Genomic DNA, 15,293 nt, shown 5'->3' with positions numbered 1-15,293 from the left:
ACTTGGTTCCATTCTCCCCTTCACTTTCAGGTACACCAATCAGACGTAGATTTGCTCTTTTCACATAGTCCCACATTTCTTGGAGGCTTTGTTCGTTCCTTTTTACTCTTTTTTCTCTAAACTTCTCTTCTCACTTCATTTCATTCATCTGATCTTCAATCACTGATACCCTTTCTTCCAGTTGATCGATTCGGCTCCTGAAACTTGTGCATGTGTCACACAGTTGTCGGGCCATGGTTTTCAGCTCCATCAGGTCATTTAACGTCTTCTCTATGCTGGTTATTCTAGTTAGCCATTCATCTAATCTTTTTTCAAGATTTTTAGCATCTTTGTGATGGGTTCGAACATCCTCCTTTAGCTTGGAGAAGTTTACCGATCTTCTGAGGCCTACTTCTGTCAACTCGTCAAAAGTCATTCTTCGTCCAGCTTTGTTCCATTGCTAGCAAGGAGCTGCATTCCTTTGGAGGTGAAGAGGTGCTCTGATTTTTGGAATTTTCAGCTTTTCTGCTCTGTTTTCTCCCCATCTTTGTGGTTTTATCTACCCTTGGTCTTTCATGATGGTGACCTAGAGATGGGGTTTTGGTGTGGATGTCCTTCATGTTTGTTAGTTTTCCTTCTAACAGTCAGGATCCTCAGCTGCAGGTCTGTTGGAGTTTGCTGGATGTCCACTCCAGACCCTGTTTGCCTGGGTATCACAAACGGAGGCTGCAGAACAGCAAATATTGCAGAACAGCAAATGTTGCTGCCTGATCCTTCCTCTGGAAGCTTCATCTCAGAGAGGCACCCAGCTGTATGAGGTGTCAGTCACCCCCTACTGGGAGGTGTCTCCCAGTTAGGCTACTCCGGGGTCAGGGACCCACTTGAGGAGGCAGTCTGTCCATTCTCAGATCTCAAACTCCATGCTGGGAGAACCACTACTCTCTTCAAAGCTGTTGGACAGGGACGTTTAAGTCTGCAGAAGTTTCTGCTCCTTTTGTTCAGCTATCCCCTGCCCCCAGAGGTGGAGTCTACAGAGGCAGGCAGGCCTCCATGAGCTGTGGTGGGCTCCACCCAGTTTGAGCTTCCCGGCAGCTCTGTTTACCTAGTGAGTCTCAGCAATGGCAGACGCCCCTCCCCTAGCCTCGTTGCCGCCCTGCAGTTCAATCTCAGACTGCTGTGCTAGCGGTGAGCAAGACTCCGTGAGCGTGGGACCCTCCAAGCCAGGCACAGGATATAATGTCCTCATGTGCTGTTTGCTAAGACCGTTGGAAAAGCGCAGTATTAGGGTGGGAGTGTCCTGATTTTCCAGGTACCATCTGTCATGGCTTCCTTTAGCTAGGAAAGGGAATTCCCCAACCTCTTGCACTTCCCAGGTGAGGCGATGCCCTGCCCTGCTTCAGTTCACGCTCCGTGGGCTGCACCCACTGTCCAACAAGCCCCAGTAAGAGGAACCCAGTACCTCCGTTGGAAATGCAGAAATCACCCATCTTCTGCGTCACTCACGCTGGGAACTGTACACTGGAGCTGTTCCCATTTGGCCATCTTGGAACCCTCCCAGTCAGCATTTCCTTCTTTTATAAGGCTGAGTAGTATTCCACTGTGAGTATGTACCACACTTTATCTATTCACCTGCTGATGGACACCTGGGTTGCTTGGTCTACCTTCTGGCTACTGCAGATAATGCTGCTATCAACATTGATGCACAAATACCTGTTTGAGTCACTGCTATCAATTCTTCTAGGTATATAGCCAGGACTTCCAACTCTTCTAAATGGTTTTCCCTCCAGTTATTTGCCTCCAAATTATAAAATGACATGTTTATACTGTTTTCAGCTTCAGATATTACTGAATTCCTATCATGCAAGATGAAGTCTTAATCCTTACACATCTCTCTTAAACATGCACATACCTCCCTTTCCTTCAATATTCAGTAAATTGGACTCAGTAAAAATTATTAACTCAGTGACACATAACATATTGTCATTACATTCCCTTATTCAATCACTAATTGATTCCCAAATTATCCACTAGAAGAATACAAACATTCAAACACATTTGGTGATCTAATAATTTTATATTTTTCTCTGGAGACATCCTTCCTGGATAGGATTGCCAGATAAAGTATAAGACACCCAGCTAAACTTGAATTTCAGGTCATAACAAATATGGATCCTTTCATTCCCCTGATCCATTCTGGACCGGCTGCTCTCTGGGACAGTCTAATTATTCTTCCAAGTGTATTCTACCACTTTAAATTTGTAATACTAATTTAGAGTTGATTGACATTTTCAGAGATGACACTCCCATTTATTTAACTATTGTTTTACTTCTATAAGTAAAGATTTATAGTTTTTTTATATAGAATCACACCTTTCATTGTAAGTTTATTCTTCATTTTGGTTATCATGCATGATATTTATATATGTATAAACTTACATATATATTTAAGATCAGATATATGACTTTTGACACTAAACCAATTTAAATGTGATTACTATAACACTTTAAAAACAGAACATATTTTTCTCCTGTATCTGAACACACTGAGAATTACATATTCTATCCATTGATATTAAACCAAGCATTTTAATATTTTGTAAATGTATACCTCTTTTCATTCTCCAAACACAGCCCTAATATAAGCTGTTAAATCATCAGCTGGCCTCCATTCCTCCACCTAATTTCCTCTCAATTTAAGCTAGACACTAACAGAACAACCTTCTTGAAGAATTACTTTAAAACACCCTTTCTTAAACACCAAGAACAGCTCTTAATAAATTAAAATATCTAATCAGATTTTCTGAGCTTTTATTAAAGGGCATTTACCTAAGCATCTCCTTGCCCCACTCTACTGCTTAACATCCCTCTCTCCATCCCAGCTTCCCTAGCTTGACTCACTCACCTTACATTTCTTCTCTTGTTCTAATGATACAAACATGTATTCCTCTCTGGGTAGCTGAAATTAATTGGATCTAAAAGTTCTACTGTTTATACTCGTATTTTTTATTTTTTTAAGTATCCTAAAGTAACCTGGTAACTGTTTCCTTATTACTTCATGAGAATACAATATTACAAATTTCTCTCAAGGACTTCAGAAGCCTGAAAACCTGAGAAACCTCCAAATACTCAGCTCATTATATTTCTTCTAAGTGTGTAAGAGTTTTGAAATACTTGTAGAGTGGGGATAGATCCATTTGCTTCTCAAAGCAGATAATAACCAAGCATTTACATGACAGTTTCTACTCTTACCTCTATTGCTCGAATTACTTTAGAAAGTTCTTTAATAAGGTGTCCAGGTCTAACATTGTCTGGAATTTCAAAGGCATGTTCAGATACAAGCTGTATTTGGATTAATAAAAATAAGAAAACCAAAGTTATTTACACTTTAATATGTAAAAACAAATTTACTAAACCAATTTTTGGATTCTCTAGACTGTTACAGACATCACCAAATACTAGTAAGCCAGGTTTCAGAGTTTGTGTAGCTGGTATAATGCCTTCTAAGGAGATTCTCATTAACATACAAAATCCTCTTAGACTATGTTAAAAACAGACTTGTCTCACAGTTAATTTTGCTTTATATTGAGTAGTAACCTTGTACTCTACTCCTCAAAGCCTACTGTAATTCTAACTACTACTACTAATTAGTAAAGTAACCAATTAAGCTTAACATTTAATTCATAATGCATAAGGATTTTTAAGGAGAACACAGACACTAAAGGAATCCTAGTTTCTCTTGGGAAGTCTAATTTGAATACATTTTTGTACTTTTTTTTCTTTTAATAGGCAAAAGCAAAATAGAAGAGATCCCATCAATAGGAAAGGGGAAGGCTGGGCACGGTGACTCACACCTGTAAACCCAGCACTTTGGGAGGTTGAGGCTGGCGGATCACCTGAGGTCAGGAGTTCCAGACCAGCCTGGCCAACATGGTGAAATCCCGTCTCTACTAAAAATATAAAAATTAGCCAGGCGTGGAATCCCAGCTACTCGGGAGGCTGAGATAGGAGAATCACTTGAACCCAGGAAGCAAAGGCTGCAGTGAGCAGAGATTGTGCCACTGCACTCCAGCCTGCACAAGAGTGAGACTCCGTCTCAAAAAAAAAAAAAAAAAAAAGCTCTAAAGGCAATTCTGATAAAGTGATAAAGTCACAAATTTGAGAATCACACATCTAAAGCCTTCAGTAGGATACAAATTATACCGTTTTGGCAACATATGCTTTATTTTTATCTTGTTAAACAGTTTTAAATTTGCTTATGGCTTTCCTTGTCACCTAGACAATAAGGTCTTTCACAGTGGAGGACATGATTTTTATTTTCCTGAATACTTCCACAGTGTTGTGCTCTGGTAGATATGAAGCAATGATAATACAGTGAAAAGGGAGTATAAAATTATTGAGACAGTAACCTATTAATTACTGTCTCCTAGTATTTCTTAAGAGCAAGATTTTTATTTCAAGGGGACAATCAAGAAATAAATACGGACACAGCCAGGTGCAGTGGCTCATGACTGTAATCCCAGCACTTTGGGAGGCCAAGGTGGGTGGATCACCTGAGGTCAGGAGCTCAAGACCAGCCTGGCCAACATGGCGAAACCTCATTTCTACTAAAAAATACAAAAATTAGCTGGGCGTGGTGGCGCGCACCTGTAGTCCCAACTACTTAGGAGGCTGAGGCAGGAGAATCACTCGAACCCAGGAGGCGGAGGTTGCAGTGAGCCGAGATCGCACCACTGCACTCCAGCCTGGGCAACAGATTGAGACTCTGTTAAAAAAAAAAAAAAAAAAAAAAGAAAATATAGACATGTATTTTCATCAGCTCACATATGCATGTATCGTATTATGTGCAAAGTTCCACGGAGTTATAATAAAGATGAGAAAGACAGTCCCTGTTCAAGAGCTCACAGACCCAGTTGAAAGAAACACGAATATATTACTTTATAAACATTTGTTTTAAGCCCATAGGCACAAGAAATACAGCATGGATGCATAAGGGAAGGAAACACTAATTCTAAATGAAGATCTGGAGGTGGTGGGATTCAAATGCAAACAACTAGCTCATATTTTCATGAAAATGGAAAGCTCATGCTTGAAATTTGGACTCTCCTTTCCTTCACTTCTACATAAATCTAGCAGAGTGGTAAAGAGCATAGGCTTTGCAGTCCCAGAGATCTAAGTTTTAAGTCCTAACTTCACCAGTTCTCTTGGGCAAGTTACTTAACTCTGAACCCTGGCTTTCCCATATGTAGAATTGTGGTACCAATAGCACCTAGACCTCACACAGTTGGCTTTGAGGATTAAATGAGATTATGTTTATAAAGACAAAGCACAGTGCTCTCAGCACACTACAGCACAACTATAAGAGCTCAATGTTATTTATTATTATTCCATATCTATATGTTCATTTCTTAGTCAATTTCCTAAATATACTTTAATTAGTTTCTTTTCCAGATCAAAGATTAAAGAAATATCTAAATACTTTATTCTCATAACAGAAACCAGTACATTTGTATATACTGAATAATAAAATGGAGGTTGTATATAAAGCATGATTTCTATTCCCTCTACTACTGGCATTCACATGTGCTGTCAAAATAGCACAAGGACTCTGTTTTCCTAATCTTGCAACATAAAACACAGTGATTTCACTGTCGAAACAACTTACTTCTTTTTTCATCCATAATTTTAAAGCAGTATGCAGTGCTTTCACTCCCTGTACTAGGTAAGCTTGAGGCTGGAAACCATCTTCTCTCAGTTCTGTAGGAATGGAAATGGGGTGAGAAAAAAAAAGTTAAAATGTTCTCAAGTTAAAAGGATTAACTTCAGATTTTGAGTAACCACCAAATATAAAACTATCCAACTTCCAAATTAATAAAAAGATTAAAAAGTGAAATATGAAACGATCAATCCAAAAAGACAAGAAAGAAAAAGAAACAGAATTACATTAAGTGTAATTTACTAAATACTCCAGTAAAAAGAAAGACCATTTCACTGGATTTAATTGTTTTGTGTAGAGATGGGGTCTCAGTATTTTGCTCAGGCTGGTCTCAAACTCCTGGCTTCAAGCAGTCCTCGAGCCCTGGCCTTCCAAAGTGCTGGGATTATAGGTGTGAGCTGCTGTATCTGGCCAGATTTTTAAACAAGCTAAATATGCATACATACCATATTTAAAAATATAGAAAGGTTTAAAATAAAAGGATGGGGAAAAGATACCAAGAGTCCAAAAGAAAGGGGGTGTAACTGTCATTAATAAAGGGTTATTTCATAATGACCAAGGATTCAATTCACCAGAAAGACATATGTAACCACTTAGAATTTGTACTAAATAACACAATATGAAAATATAGAAAACAATAACTAGACAGAACTACATGGAGAAATAACTCCACAATCACAGCGGAAGATTTTCAAATATTTCTCTTGGTAAGAGATAAAGTGAACCAAAAACAAAAAAATCAGTAGGCATATATTCAATTTGAACAATATAAAGTTGATTCAATGGCCATGAATAGAATATCGTACCCAGCAACTGCAGAATACACGTTCTTTTCAAACACACACAGAACACTTACAAAATTCAACCATATTCCAGGACCATAAACAAGTCTCATCAAAGTCCAAGATCTAAACCATATATATGTTCATAATGCAGGTAAGCTAAAGAAAGCCTCTATGTTTAGAAATTAAGAAATGCAGATAGTAAAAAATAGACCAACATTTGGATCAAAGAAAAACACTGGAAATCAGACAATATGTTGGTTAAATAACGAAAACGTATCAAAATGTGTTGTATACTATACATACAGGGAAATGCACAGCTTTAAATATTTATGTTAGAAGGCTGAAAATTAATGAACTGAAGACCCACAAAAAAGTTTTAATACCAAAAAAAAAAAGGATAAAAATCATAAGCAAAAATTAACAAAACAGCAAACAGAGCCTCAAACAAGTTCTTTTAAAAAACCAACAAAATTAATATAAAGAGAAAACAGGCACGAATAGCCAGTATGGAGAATAGAAACAATGTCATTACAAATGCCACAGATATTCAGTAGGTAAGAGGATAACATGAAGAACTTTATGCCAACAAATGTCAAATTTTAGATGTAATTTCTAGATACATTTTAAGAAAATAATTTATACAAATGGACTCAATAATTATCTGGTAAACCTTTATGGTCATTTAATCACTAAAGATATTGACTCAGCAGTCAAAAATCTTCCCACAAAGAAAACTATAGACCCAGATCATCAGTGAGTTCTATTAGTCATTCAAAAAAGAAATCTTTCCAATTGTACACAAACTTCTCCAGAGATCAGAAACAGAAGGAACAATCCCAACATTTTGTCTAAGGCTAGCATAACTTTTTTTTTTTTTTTGAGATGGAGTCTCGCTCTGTCGCCCAGGCTGGAGTGCAGTGGCGGGATCTCGGCTCACTGCAAGCTCCGCCTCCTAGGTTTACGCCATTCTCCTGCCTCAGCCTCCGGAGTAGCTGGGATTACAGGCGCCTGCCACCTCGCCCGGCTAATTTTTTGTATTTTTAGTAGAGATGGGGTTTCACCGTGTCTGCCAGGAGGGTCTCGATCTCCTGACCTCGTGATCCACCCGTCTCGGCCTCCCAAAGTGCTGGGATTACAGGCCTGAGCCACCACGCCCGGCCGGCTAGCATAACTTTTATACCAAAATCTAACAAGGACAGTCTGAGAAAACAAAGCACAAGCCAATTTCACTCATATGCCAAAATCAAACAAATGCACACACGCACACACCCATATGTAATACACAGTTACATATAGAATATATAAAATATAAGCATATAGATAGAATACAAACAATATACTAACCTAATGGTATATAAAAATTATAGGTTGAGTTAATAATAGAAAATAAATTAATATAACCACTAAATTAAAAGGTTAAAGAAAAATCATGGAGCTTTTCATATACGCAGGCAAAGCTTTTGATAAAAATTAAACTACTACTGATCATTTTTTAAAAGAAAGGAAAAAAACAACCTCTTAGCTAGCTTAGAATAGATAAGCATTTGATAAAGGTTATCAACAAAAAGCCTACAACAAAGGTAATAATGGCAAAAGACTGAAAGCTTTCCTTCTGAGACTGAGAACAAAGATAGAGCTGCCCACCTTTGCCATTTCTATTCACTATTTCCCTGGAGGTCCTAGACAACCCGGTAAAGCAATGAAAAAAAAAAAAAAGATATAAATATTAGAAAAGAAGGAACAAGACTATCATTATTCAACGTGGATGTATATGACTGTGTATTAGAGAATCAAACAAAAGCCTCAGATAAATGATTAAAGAATAGATTTTAACAAGGTTGCTAAAACCAGTATAAAAAGTAACTGCTTCTATATTCCAGTATCACATGGTTAGTAAGTTGAACCATATGAAATTGCTAATATTTGACTATATTTGAAGTAAAAAACAGAAATGTCATGTGAGTTCAACCATATGTATATACATAGTAATGACTGATATGGTTTGGATCTGCATCCCCACCCAAATCTCATGTTCAATTGTAATCCCCAAATGTTACAGGTGGGGCCTGGTGGGAGGTGATTTGATCATTGGGCTGGATCCTTCATGAATGGTTTTGCACCATCCTCTTGGTGTTGTTCTTGTGACAGTTGAGTTCTTGTGAGATCTGGTTGTTTTAAAGTGTGCAGCACCTCCCACTTCACCCTATCTTGCTCCTGTTCCCCCTTTGCCTTCCACCACGGTTGTGTCTCCTGAGGCCTCCCCAGAAGCTAAGCAGATGCCAGCATCGTGCTTCCTATAGAGCCTAAGGAACCCTGAGCCAATCAAACTTCTTTTCTTTATAAATTACCCAGTCTCAGGTATTTCTTTATAGCAATGCAAGAACAGACTAATACAATGATATGTGTTTTTATAATAGCACTAAAAAAAGAACTACTTTGGAATAAATCTAGCAAGAGATATCTATGCAAAATTTTTAGAAGAAAAAATAAGAAATGCCAAAAGACATTAAAGATCTAAATAAACAGAGATGTTCCATGTCATTTTTAGAAAACTCAGTATTTACTGACATCAAATTTTGCCCAAATTGATCTCTAGAGTTAACACCTTCAAAAGGAAAAAAAACCTCCACGTTATTATTTACTTGTTTGGTTGCGTTTGGTAGGGTGGTGTTGGCTTGTAATAGGGTAACTCAAAAATTTATATAAAAATGAAAGGGGAAAGAAAAACGAAGACATACTTGAAGAAGGAGGACCTACCAGATATCAAGTCTTACCGAAGGTTAATAAGAGTGTGTGCTTGGTGGAGAGACAGACTGCTAGCCCACTGGAACAGAAGGGTGGGTGAGTATGTGTGTTTATGTCCCAAGACCTACACAGGTATCAACACACGATACAGGAGACGAGCAGTGTTTACGAAGAACAGAAAAAGAATGGATTACTCAAAATATGGTGCTGGGACAAGTGGATATTTACACGAAAGCAAGTGAAAATATACTCCCACCATCCATTAAAAAAAAAAAAGAAAGAAAAAGAAAAAAATCAATTCCAAGTGAGTTAAAGGCCTAAATGCAAAACACAAGTAAAAGCTTTTAGAAAACAAGGATCTCTGCAAGACCTAGGGATAAGAAAGAACTACTTAAACAAGGCACAGAAAGCACTAACCATAAAAGTTGAAAAAATACTATTTTAAATTTAAGAAATTTTGTCCTTCAGTTAAAGAGAAAATCCAAAAGGCCTATACACATATGAAGAAAACTACCCGATTCCATTAATAATCAGGGAAATGCACATTAAAAGCACAAAGAATACTACTTTATATCCATGAGATTTGCAAAAATTATAACCTAACAATACCAAGTGTTGGCCAGAGCATAGAGCTTTGGGAACTTGTTTGCCCTGCCATGGAAATGGGAATTGGAAACAATTTGGCAGCAACTACTAAATTCTATCTATGACCTAGCAATTAGGCCTGTTTCCTGGAGTAATTCTTGCACTAGGTGACAAAGACAAGAACTTCTTAGCAGCATCTTCCATAATTGCCAAAAACCAAAAATAACTCCAAAACGTCAAACTTGCAGAATCAGTGTATGTGTGTATATATATATATAACATATATATATCTCTCTCTCTCTCACAGTATATTCATACAACAGAATACTCTAGCAATGAAAAAGAACTACAGGCACACACAAAAACATGGATGAATCTCACAAACAATGCTGAGTAAAAGGTTACAAGAGAATACCAGTATGAATTTATTCATAGGAAGTTTACAAATGCTGAAAATTAAATTATTTTAGTTTATAACATAGGTCTGGTAAAACTGAAGAAAAGGATTATCACAAAAGTCAGGATAATGGTTATCTCTAGAAGAGAAGCAAAAAGGTGTAATGAAAAAGGTAACAGAGCATTTCTAAGGTATTGGCAAGGCTGTTTTTGCTTAATTTGGGTAGTGGTTACCTGAGTAATAACAGCCTTATTCTTTACACAGTATGAACTTGTGTGTGATCTATATAATCGACTAGTTTAATAACAGAGTAAAGCAAATATAAATACACATAAACAAAAATGTTTTGAGTTTTTTAATCAAATTGTGATAATCTAAAACAAACAAAATATATTAGATGTGGTCCAAAATTCAGCTAAGTTGAAACGAAGGATTTTGCTTCTGCACAGTGGCTAATTTCCTTACACAAATCCAAACTGGTTAATTGTTTTACTATCACTGACATGAAACACAGTAAAGAGTTTCAGATGATTCAACCTCATTTAACCCACCATATAAGCCTTAGAACAGTCTGAGAGCTGGCAAACAATAGGCCATAATGTAAAGTAAAAAGGTTACGGATAAAAGAACAACATAATTTGGGGTCACAAGACCACTATTCCTGTTTCCAGGATGAAAACGATGGCAATTGCTATAATGATCATTTGGCTTTTGCCTTGATGAGACTGGATTGAATCACTGTGATTGCCAGGTATTCTATACTGATCTGGCTAATAAAATGAAACATCTTAAAACAACCTACAAATACCCTTTCCTAATAATCCTTTTAAAAAAAGTCTTTAATGTACAGAGTCATGCTTTCAATCAGACCTCAATGTTTCTGAACTTTTGATGGCCTAACACAAAGACTTAAACAGTTCTAAGACTAAGCAAATTGCTCCTGTGGCTTCACGAGCAATGGCAAAATTTTGTCTTTCAGATAAAGCTCTTAATTTGTTTTAAGAAGTTAAAGAATGAGCTTCTCTTAGACATTAGTGGAAAAAAAGACCACTGTGCATCACTCCAGGAGTACAGGGTGTGTGTGTGTGTGTGTGTGTGTGTGTGTGTGTGTGTTCGTGGATAGTTTCTCCTAGCTAACCACAAGACAGGAACTTGGAGTCTTAGGACAGGAAGAGAGAAAAGAGGGGAGAAAGTACCCTGAACCAAGTATAGAATTGCCAACCTCTTAACCAGAAGGTTCAATAATTGGGATTTATTTCCACAAAACGAGGAAACTTGTGTTTTTATGAGTATATAAAAGTGTTCCTGTCTGTCTAGGCTTGCACTTAAATAGGAGACTATAAACTCTATTGTCCAGTATTTTACTGAAAACTACGTATGACAACTGTACAGTCCACTGTGACATTCCTACAGCCAAGAAAAATAACTGAAAACACTGAATGCATCAGCGATTCATGATAAGGATTCATTTCTGGAGCAAAAACTGGTCTTGTGAAGAAAGGACCTGTCCCCTTCTCATGCATGGGATTCTACCCCCATCCCATAGACCAGAAGCGCTGCCAGGACATCTCTGCGCTATGCTGTGAGGTGGGGGGTTTAGGGTACCATTGTTATATGAGTTTTATCATTTTAGTTCTGTACATCCTATCTTGGGAAGTAAATTTTTGGTTATTTCTTTTCATTTTACCTTTTCTTCTTGTTTAACTTTAAAATGGAAAAAGAAGCAAATGTTCAGAATAAACTTTACTGTTTAATCCGTTTATGTCTATTCTGAGAGTTGTCAATTATAATAGTAGCACTATTTACAAACTGACTACAAAAGTTAGACAACACAAAAAGCAGACAAACTATTCTCACTAGCACAAGAGGATGAAAAGCAGGAAATAGAAGCAAGTGACATCAGTCTCCAACTTGAGTGCTCAAAGATTATTAAACCAAAATATTAAAACATCAAAGTCTGAAATTCCACCTTTTAAAAAGTGAGTTCAAATATAAAGACAAGTTCAAAAAAGTTTTTTTTTCTTCAACTACAGAATCATGAACTTTTTTTGGGTGGGGGGAAGAGACAAAGTTTTGCTCTGTCACCATTGCATGATCTCGGCTCAATGCAACCTCTGCCTCCTGGGTTCAAGTAATTCTCCCTGCCTCAGCCTCCCAAGTAGCTGGCATTACAGGCATGCACCACCATGCCCGGCTAATTTTTGTATTTTTTTTAGTAGAGACGGGGTTTCACCATGTTGGCCAGGTTGGTCTTGAACTCCTGACCTCAGGTGATCCGCCTGCCTTGGCCTCCCAAAGTGCTGGGATTACTGAAGTGAACCATTGCGCCCAGCCTAGTTTGCTTTCTTAAAAGGAAATTTTGGGAACATGTGTTAGGTAACAGTCTCTTGAAATAAACTGTATTTTTGAGAGTTAGGCACTGTTACATGCTTGATAATGTGTGCAGGCTTCTAGAGTACTAGATGGAATGAACATTTCTAATATTACCTACATTGTTCTGATCCAGGTCTTTTATAACAAATTTTTAAGAACATGGATTGTCAGGTTATGGACTAGAGACTCTAACTTGCTAAAAAGGTTCCTGGATGGGGGAAAACCATATATTTAAAAAACAAAATAGGAGTGACATCCATACTCTACTAGAAAAGGGACTCTTTCTGTAAGGTGGCTATGAGCAAACTGACAAACAATATGCATCATATCATACACAAATATGTAAATTATTAATTACCTTTCAGGGTTTCCAGCAAGTTTTTGGCTACGAACCAACATATGGCTTCAAAGAAAGGGAATTTGAAAAGATCTGGTGTTTTTAGCCTTTTCTCCATCTCGTAACACCTAAATGAATTTGAAGAAATATTTAATATTAACATTAGCATTTCAAAGTTAGATAAAAGTAACCAACTTGAAAATAAGCAGGTCATGATATATAAGACCAATGAAGTATTTTACATTTCTTAGCAACATCACATTTGGACAAGACTGAATTGTGATCTTATCCAGGTTCTGACTTTAAGGAATTTTACGGTATACTTAAGAATTGTAATGGACTTCACAGAAGATCAAGATCACACCTTTGGATGTGTATCCTAGTTTTAACAAAAGAGATTTTTACGAGGGTTCTACTACAAAAAATAAAACTGTGTGTTTCAGAAAACAGCTCCATGTATCCACAACAGTGCAATACTCACCCAAAAGTTTTATTTAGGCTCAACTAGGTATTCCAGCTCAAGACCACAGTTGGCACGAATTACACAGGAGCCATCCCTCCCTCAGGGACAGCTCAGGTACAAAAAGACAAGATCCACACTTGGTAGGTGTGGGAGCTGTTTAAAGCTGCTTAAAGCCTTATGCCCTGTAAGAGCCACTATCTCTTGTAATAACGCCACACACAGATGCATAGCTTCTAGGAATCTCTACGAGTGTGTCAAGTTACAAGAGTTACCACATTCAGGCAAGTCCAAAGACATGGCTCCCTACTAGGTATTTCTAGTTCTCCCAGTCCTGATGCAGTTTATCAATCAGGAATCATTTTTACCATAAACAGTGTTACCTAGTAAAAGTCAACACTCATTAGACTATCATGGGAAGAGAGTTATGCAAAGGTCAAATTCTCATACAGAGGAGAAACAGCTATTAATCCTTTACCTACAGCAAAATTAAAGCAGGTGTTTCAATAGTAGTCCTAACTTAGGGTTGCTTTTTTCTAGTACCATATGTCACATCTCAGTCTGACTAGATTTTGTTCATCTCCCTCACTGCAAAAATAGCCAAGGGAGAACACATACATTTTCACAAAATTTTGAAATTTGGAGTATTATCTGAGTAAGTTCCTTTTTTGTTGTTGTTGTTTTAGATTTGAAATGCAAGTATCCCCCTGGCAAAATTTTAAAATACTACTTTTGTTAAAAGCTCTTATTATTAATAATATCTCAGGGACTATTTCCATGGAATCTCAAATAAAACATGCTATTGATTTTTTTTAAGTTAAAAAAAAAGAGTATCCTATTTTTAAAAAGGATAAAAGGTCATTTAAATGCTGACACAAACCTGAGCTGCATGCCAATGTTAAGGTTGTGTAGGAAGTTCCCCCCAAAAGCCATACAGTCCTGAGAAGTGAGCACAGCATGGATCCACCCTGAAATGGTTAAAAATATATAAAGCAGTCATTTTTTCAAAATGTAAACGAAATAGGATATCTACCTGTGAAGTAACTCAAAATATCAGTATCAGTTTATTTCATATTTCAGTGCTAGAGAAGTTAATGTTTATTATAATACATAGATTTAATTAAATATTTATTAAATGCCTACTATATGGTAGGCTCTATGCTGAGTTTGAGAAATAAGGTGAAGGTTTTTGTAGTTCTTAGTGTATTTGCTTTTTTCCTTTTAAAAATAGAGATGGAGTCTCAGTTTGTTGCCCAGGCTAGTCTCAAATTCCTGGCCTCAAGTGATCCTCTCACCTTGGCCTCCCAAAGTGCTGAAATTAAGGCGTGAGCCACTGTGCCCAGCCTGTTTTTGTTTTTTAGTTTAAAAACACAACCCAACTTTATATTAAAGATTTTACTCTCAGACCAGCCAAATCTGGTTTGATTTAGAAAAGCACATTTTCCATTAGAGAACACACGAGGATTGGTGGGACACTCCATCGTCCTGGTGTCATCCTGAAATCAGTGCCCTGAAAGGACTAAGCAGAGGAGGATCAGGAGTCAACCTGAGACCTGACTCTGTAAGAAGGAAAAGGTAGATCACCCACATTTAATTATGAAGGGTTATGGTCCTACAAATATAGGAGTTGCCAAAAAATGATATTTTGTATTCCCATACAAATGCTTACAAAGTGAGAACCATTTCTAAGATCTAACTTTTGAAAAAAGTGTTGGCAGACTTAAAGACTTCACCAGAAATAAATATATACAAACATATTTGTATGCAAATTAGCTTTTAAAATACACAAATCCCATTTTCTTTATATTTTTCATCTTTTGACCCCTCACTGAACTGTAACACAAAACAAAAACCCTCAAAGGACTCACTTTCAAGTGTGCCCATTTCTGTGCTCAAAGGCACAAAGCCTTGAGCTTGAC

General features: G+C 37.1%; 2 protein-coding genes across 29 annotated transcripts in view; one reads left to right on the top strand and one right to left on the bottom strand.

Annotated features, from left to right (window-relative positions):
• The window catches only part of NDUFB2 (NADH:ubiquinone oxidoreductase subunit B2), a 1,166,996-nt gene that overhangs the window by 570,606 nt on the left and 581,097 nt on the right, over window positions 1-15,293 (top strand). The window contains exon 1 of one of the 28 annotated variants that reach the window (XM_050782302.1): window positions 11,795-11,799. The exons of 26 other annotated variants lie outside the window; for them this stretch is intronic. The gene's annotated coding sequence lies outside the window, so the exon portion shown is untranslated. Of the gene's footprint in view, window positions 1-11,794; window positions 11,800-12,258; window positions 12,265-15,293 lie in introns of those variants that run through there. One more of the 28 variants, XM_050782297.1, reaches the window with a different exon arrangement.
• The window catches only part of KDM7A (lysine demethylase 7A), a 94,782-nt gene that overhangs the window by 23,329 nt on the left and 56,160 nt on the right, over window positions 1-15,293 (bottom strand). Inside the window, exons 8-11 of the mRNA XM_050782235.1 lie at window positions 14,255-14,342; window positions 12,936-13,042; window positions 5,642-5,733; window positions 3,229-3,318 (exon numbers count right to left, since the gene is read on the bottom strand). Of these exons, the coding sequence (XP_050638192.1) occupies window positions 3,229-3,318; window positions 5,642-5,733; window positions 12,936-13,042; window positions 14,255-14,342 (377 nt within the window). The remainder of the gene's footprint in view (window positions 1-3,228; window positions 3,319-5,641; window positions 5,734-12,935; window positions 13,043-14,254; window positions 14,343-15,293) is intronic.

The sequence above is a fragment of the Macaca thibetana genome, chromosome 3, assembly GCF_024542745.1.
Source record: "Macaca thibetana thibetana isolate TM-01 chromosome 3, ASM2454274v1, whole genome shotgun sequence".
NCBI classification, from domain to species: domain Eukaryota; kingdom Metazoa; phylum Chordata; class Mammalia; order Primates; family Cercopithecidae; genus Macaca; species Macaca thibetana.
The sequence above is the reverse complement of the archived record's forward strand: the minus strand, read 5'-3'. Positions and strand labels throughout refer to the sequence as shown.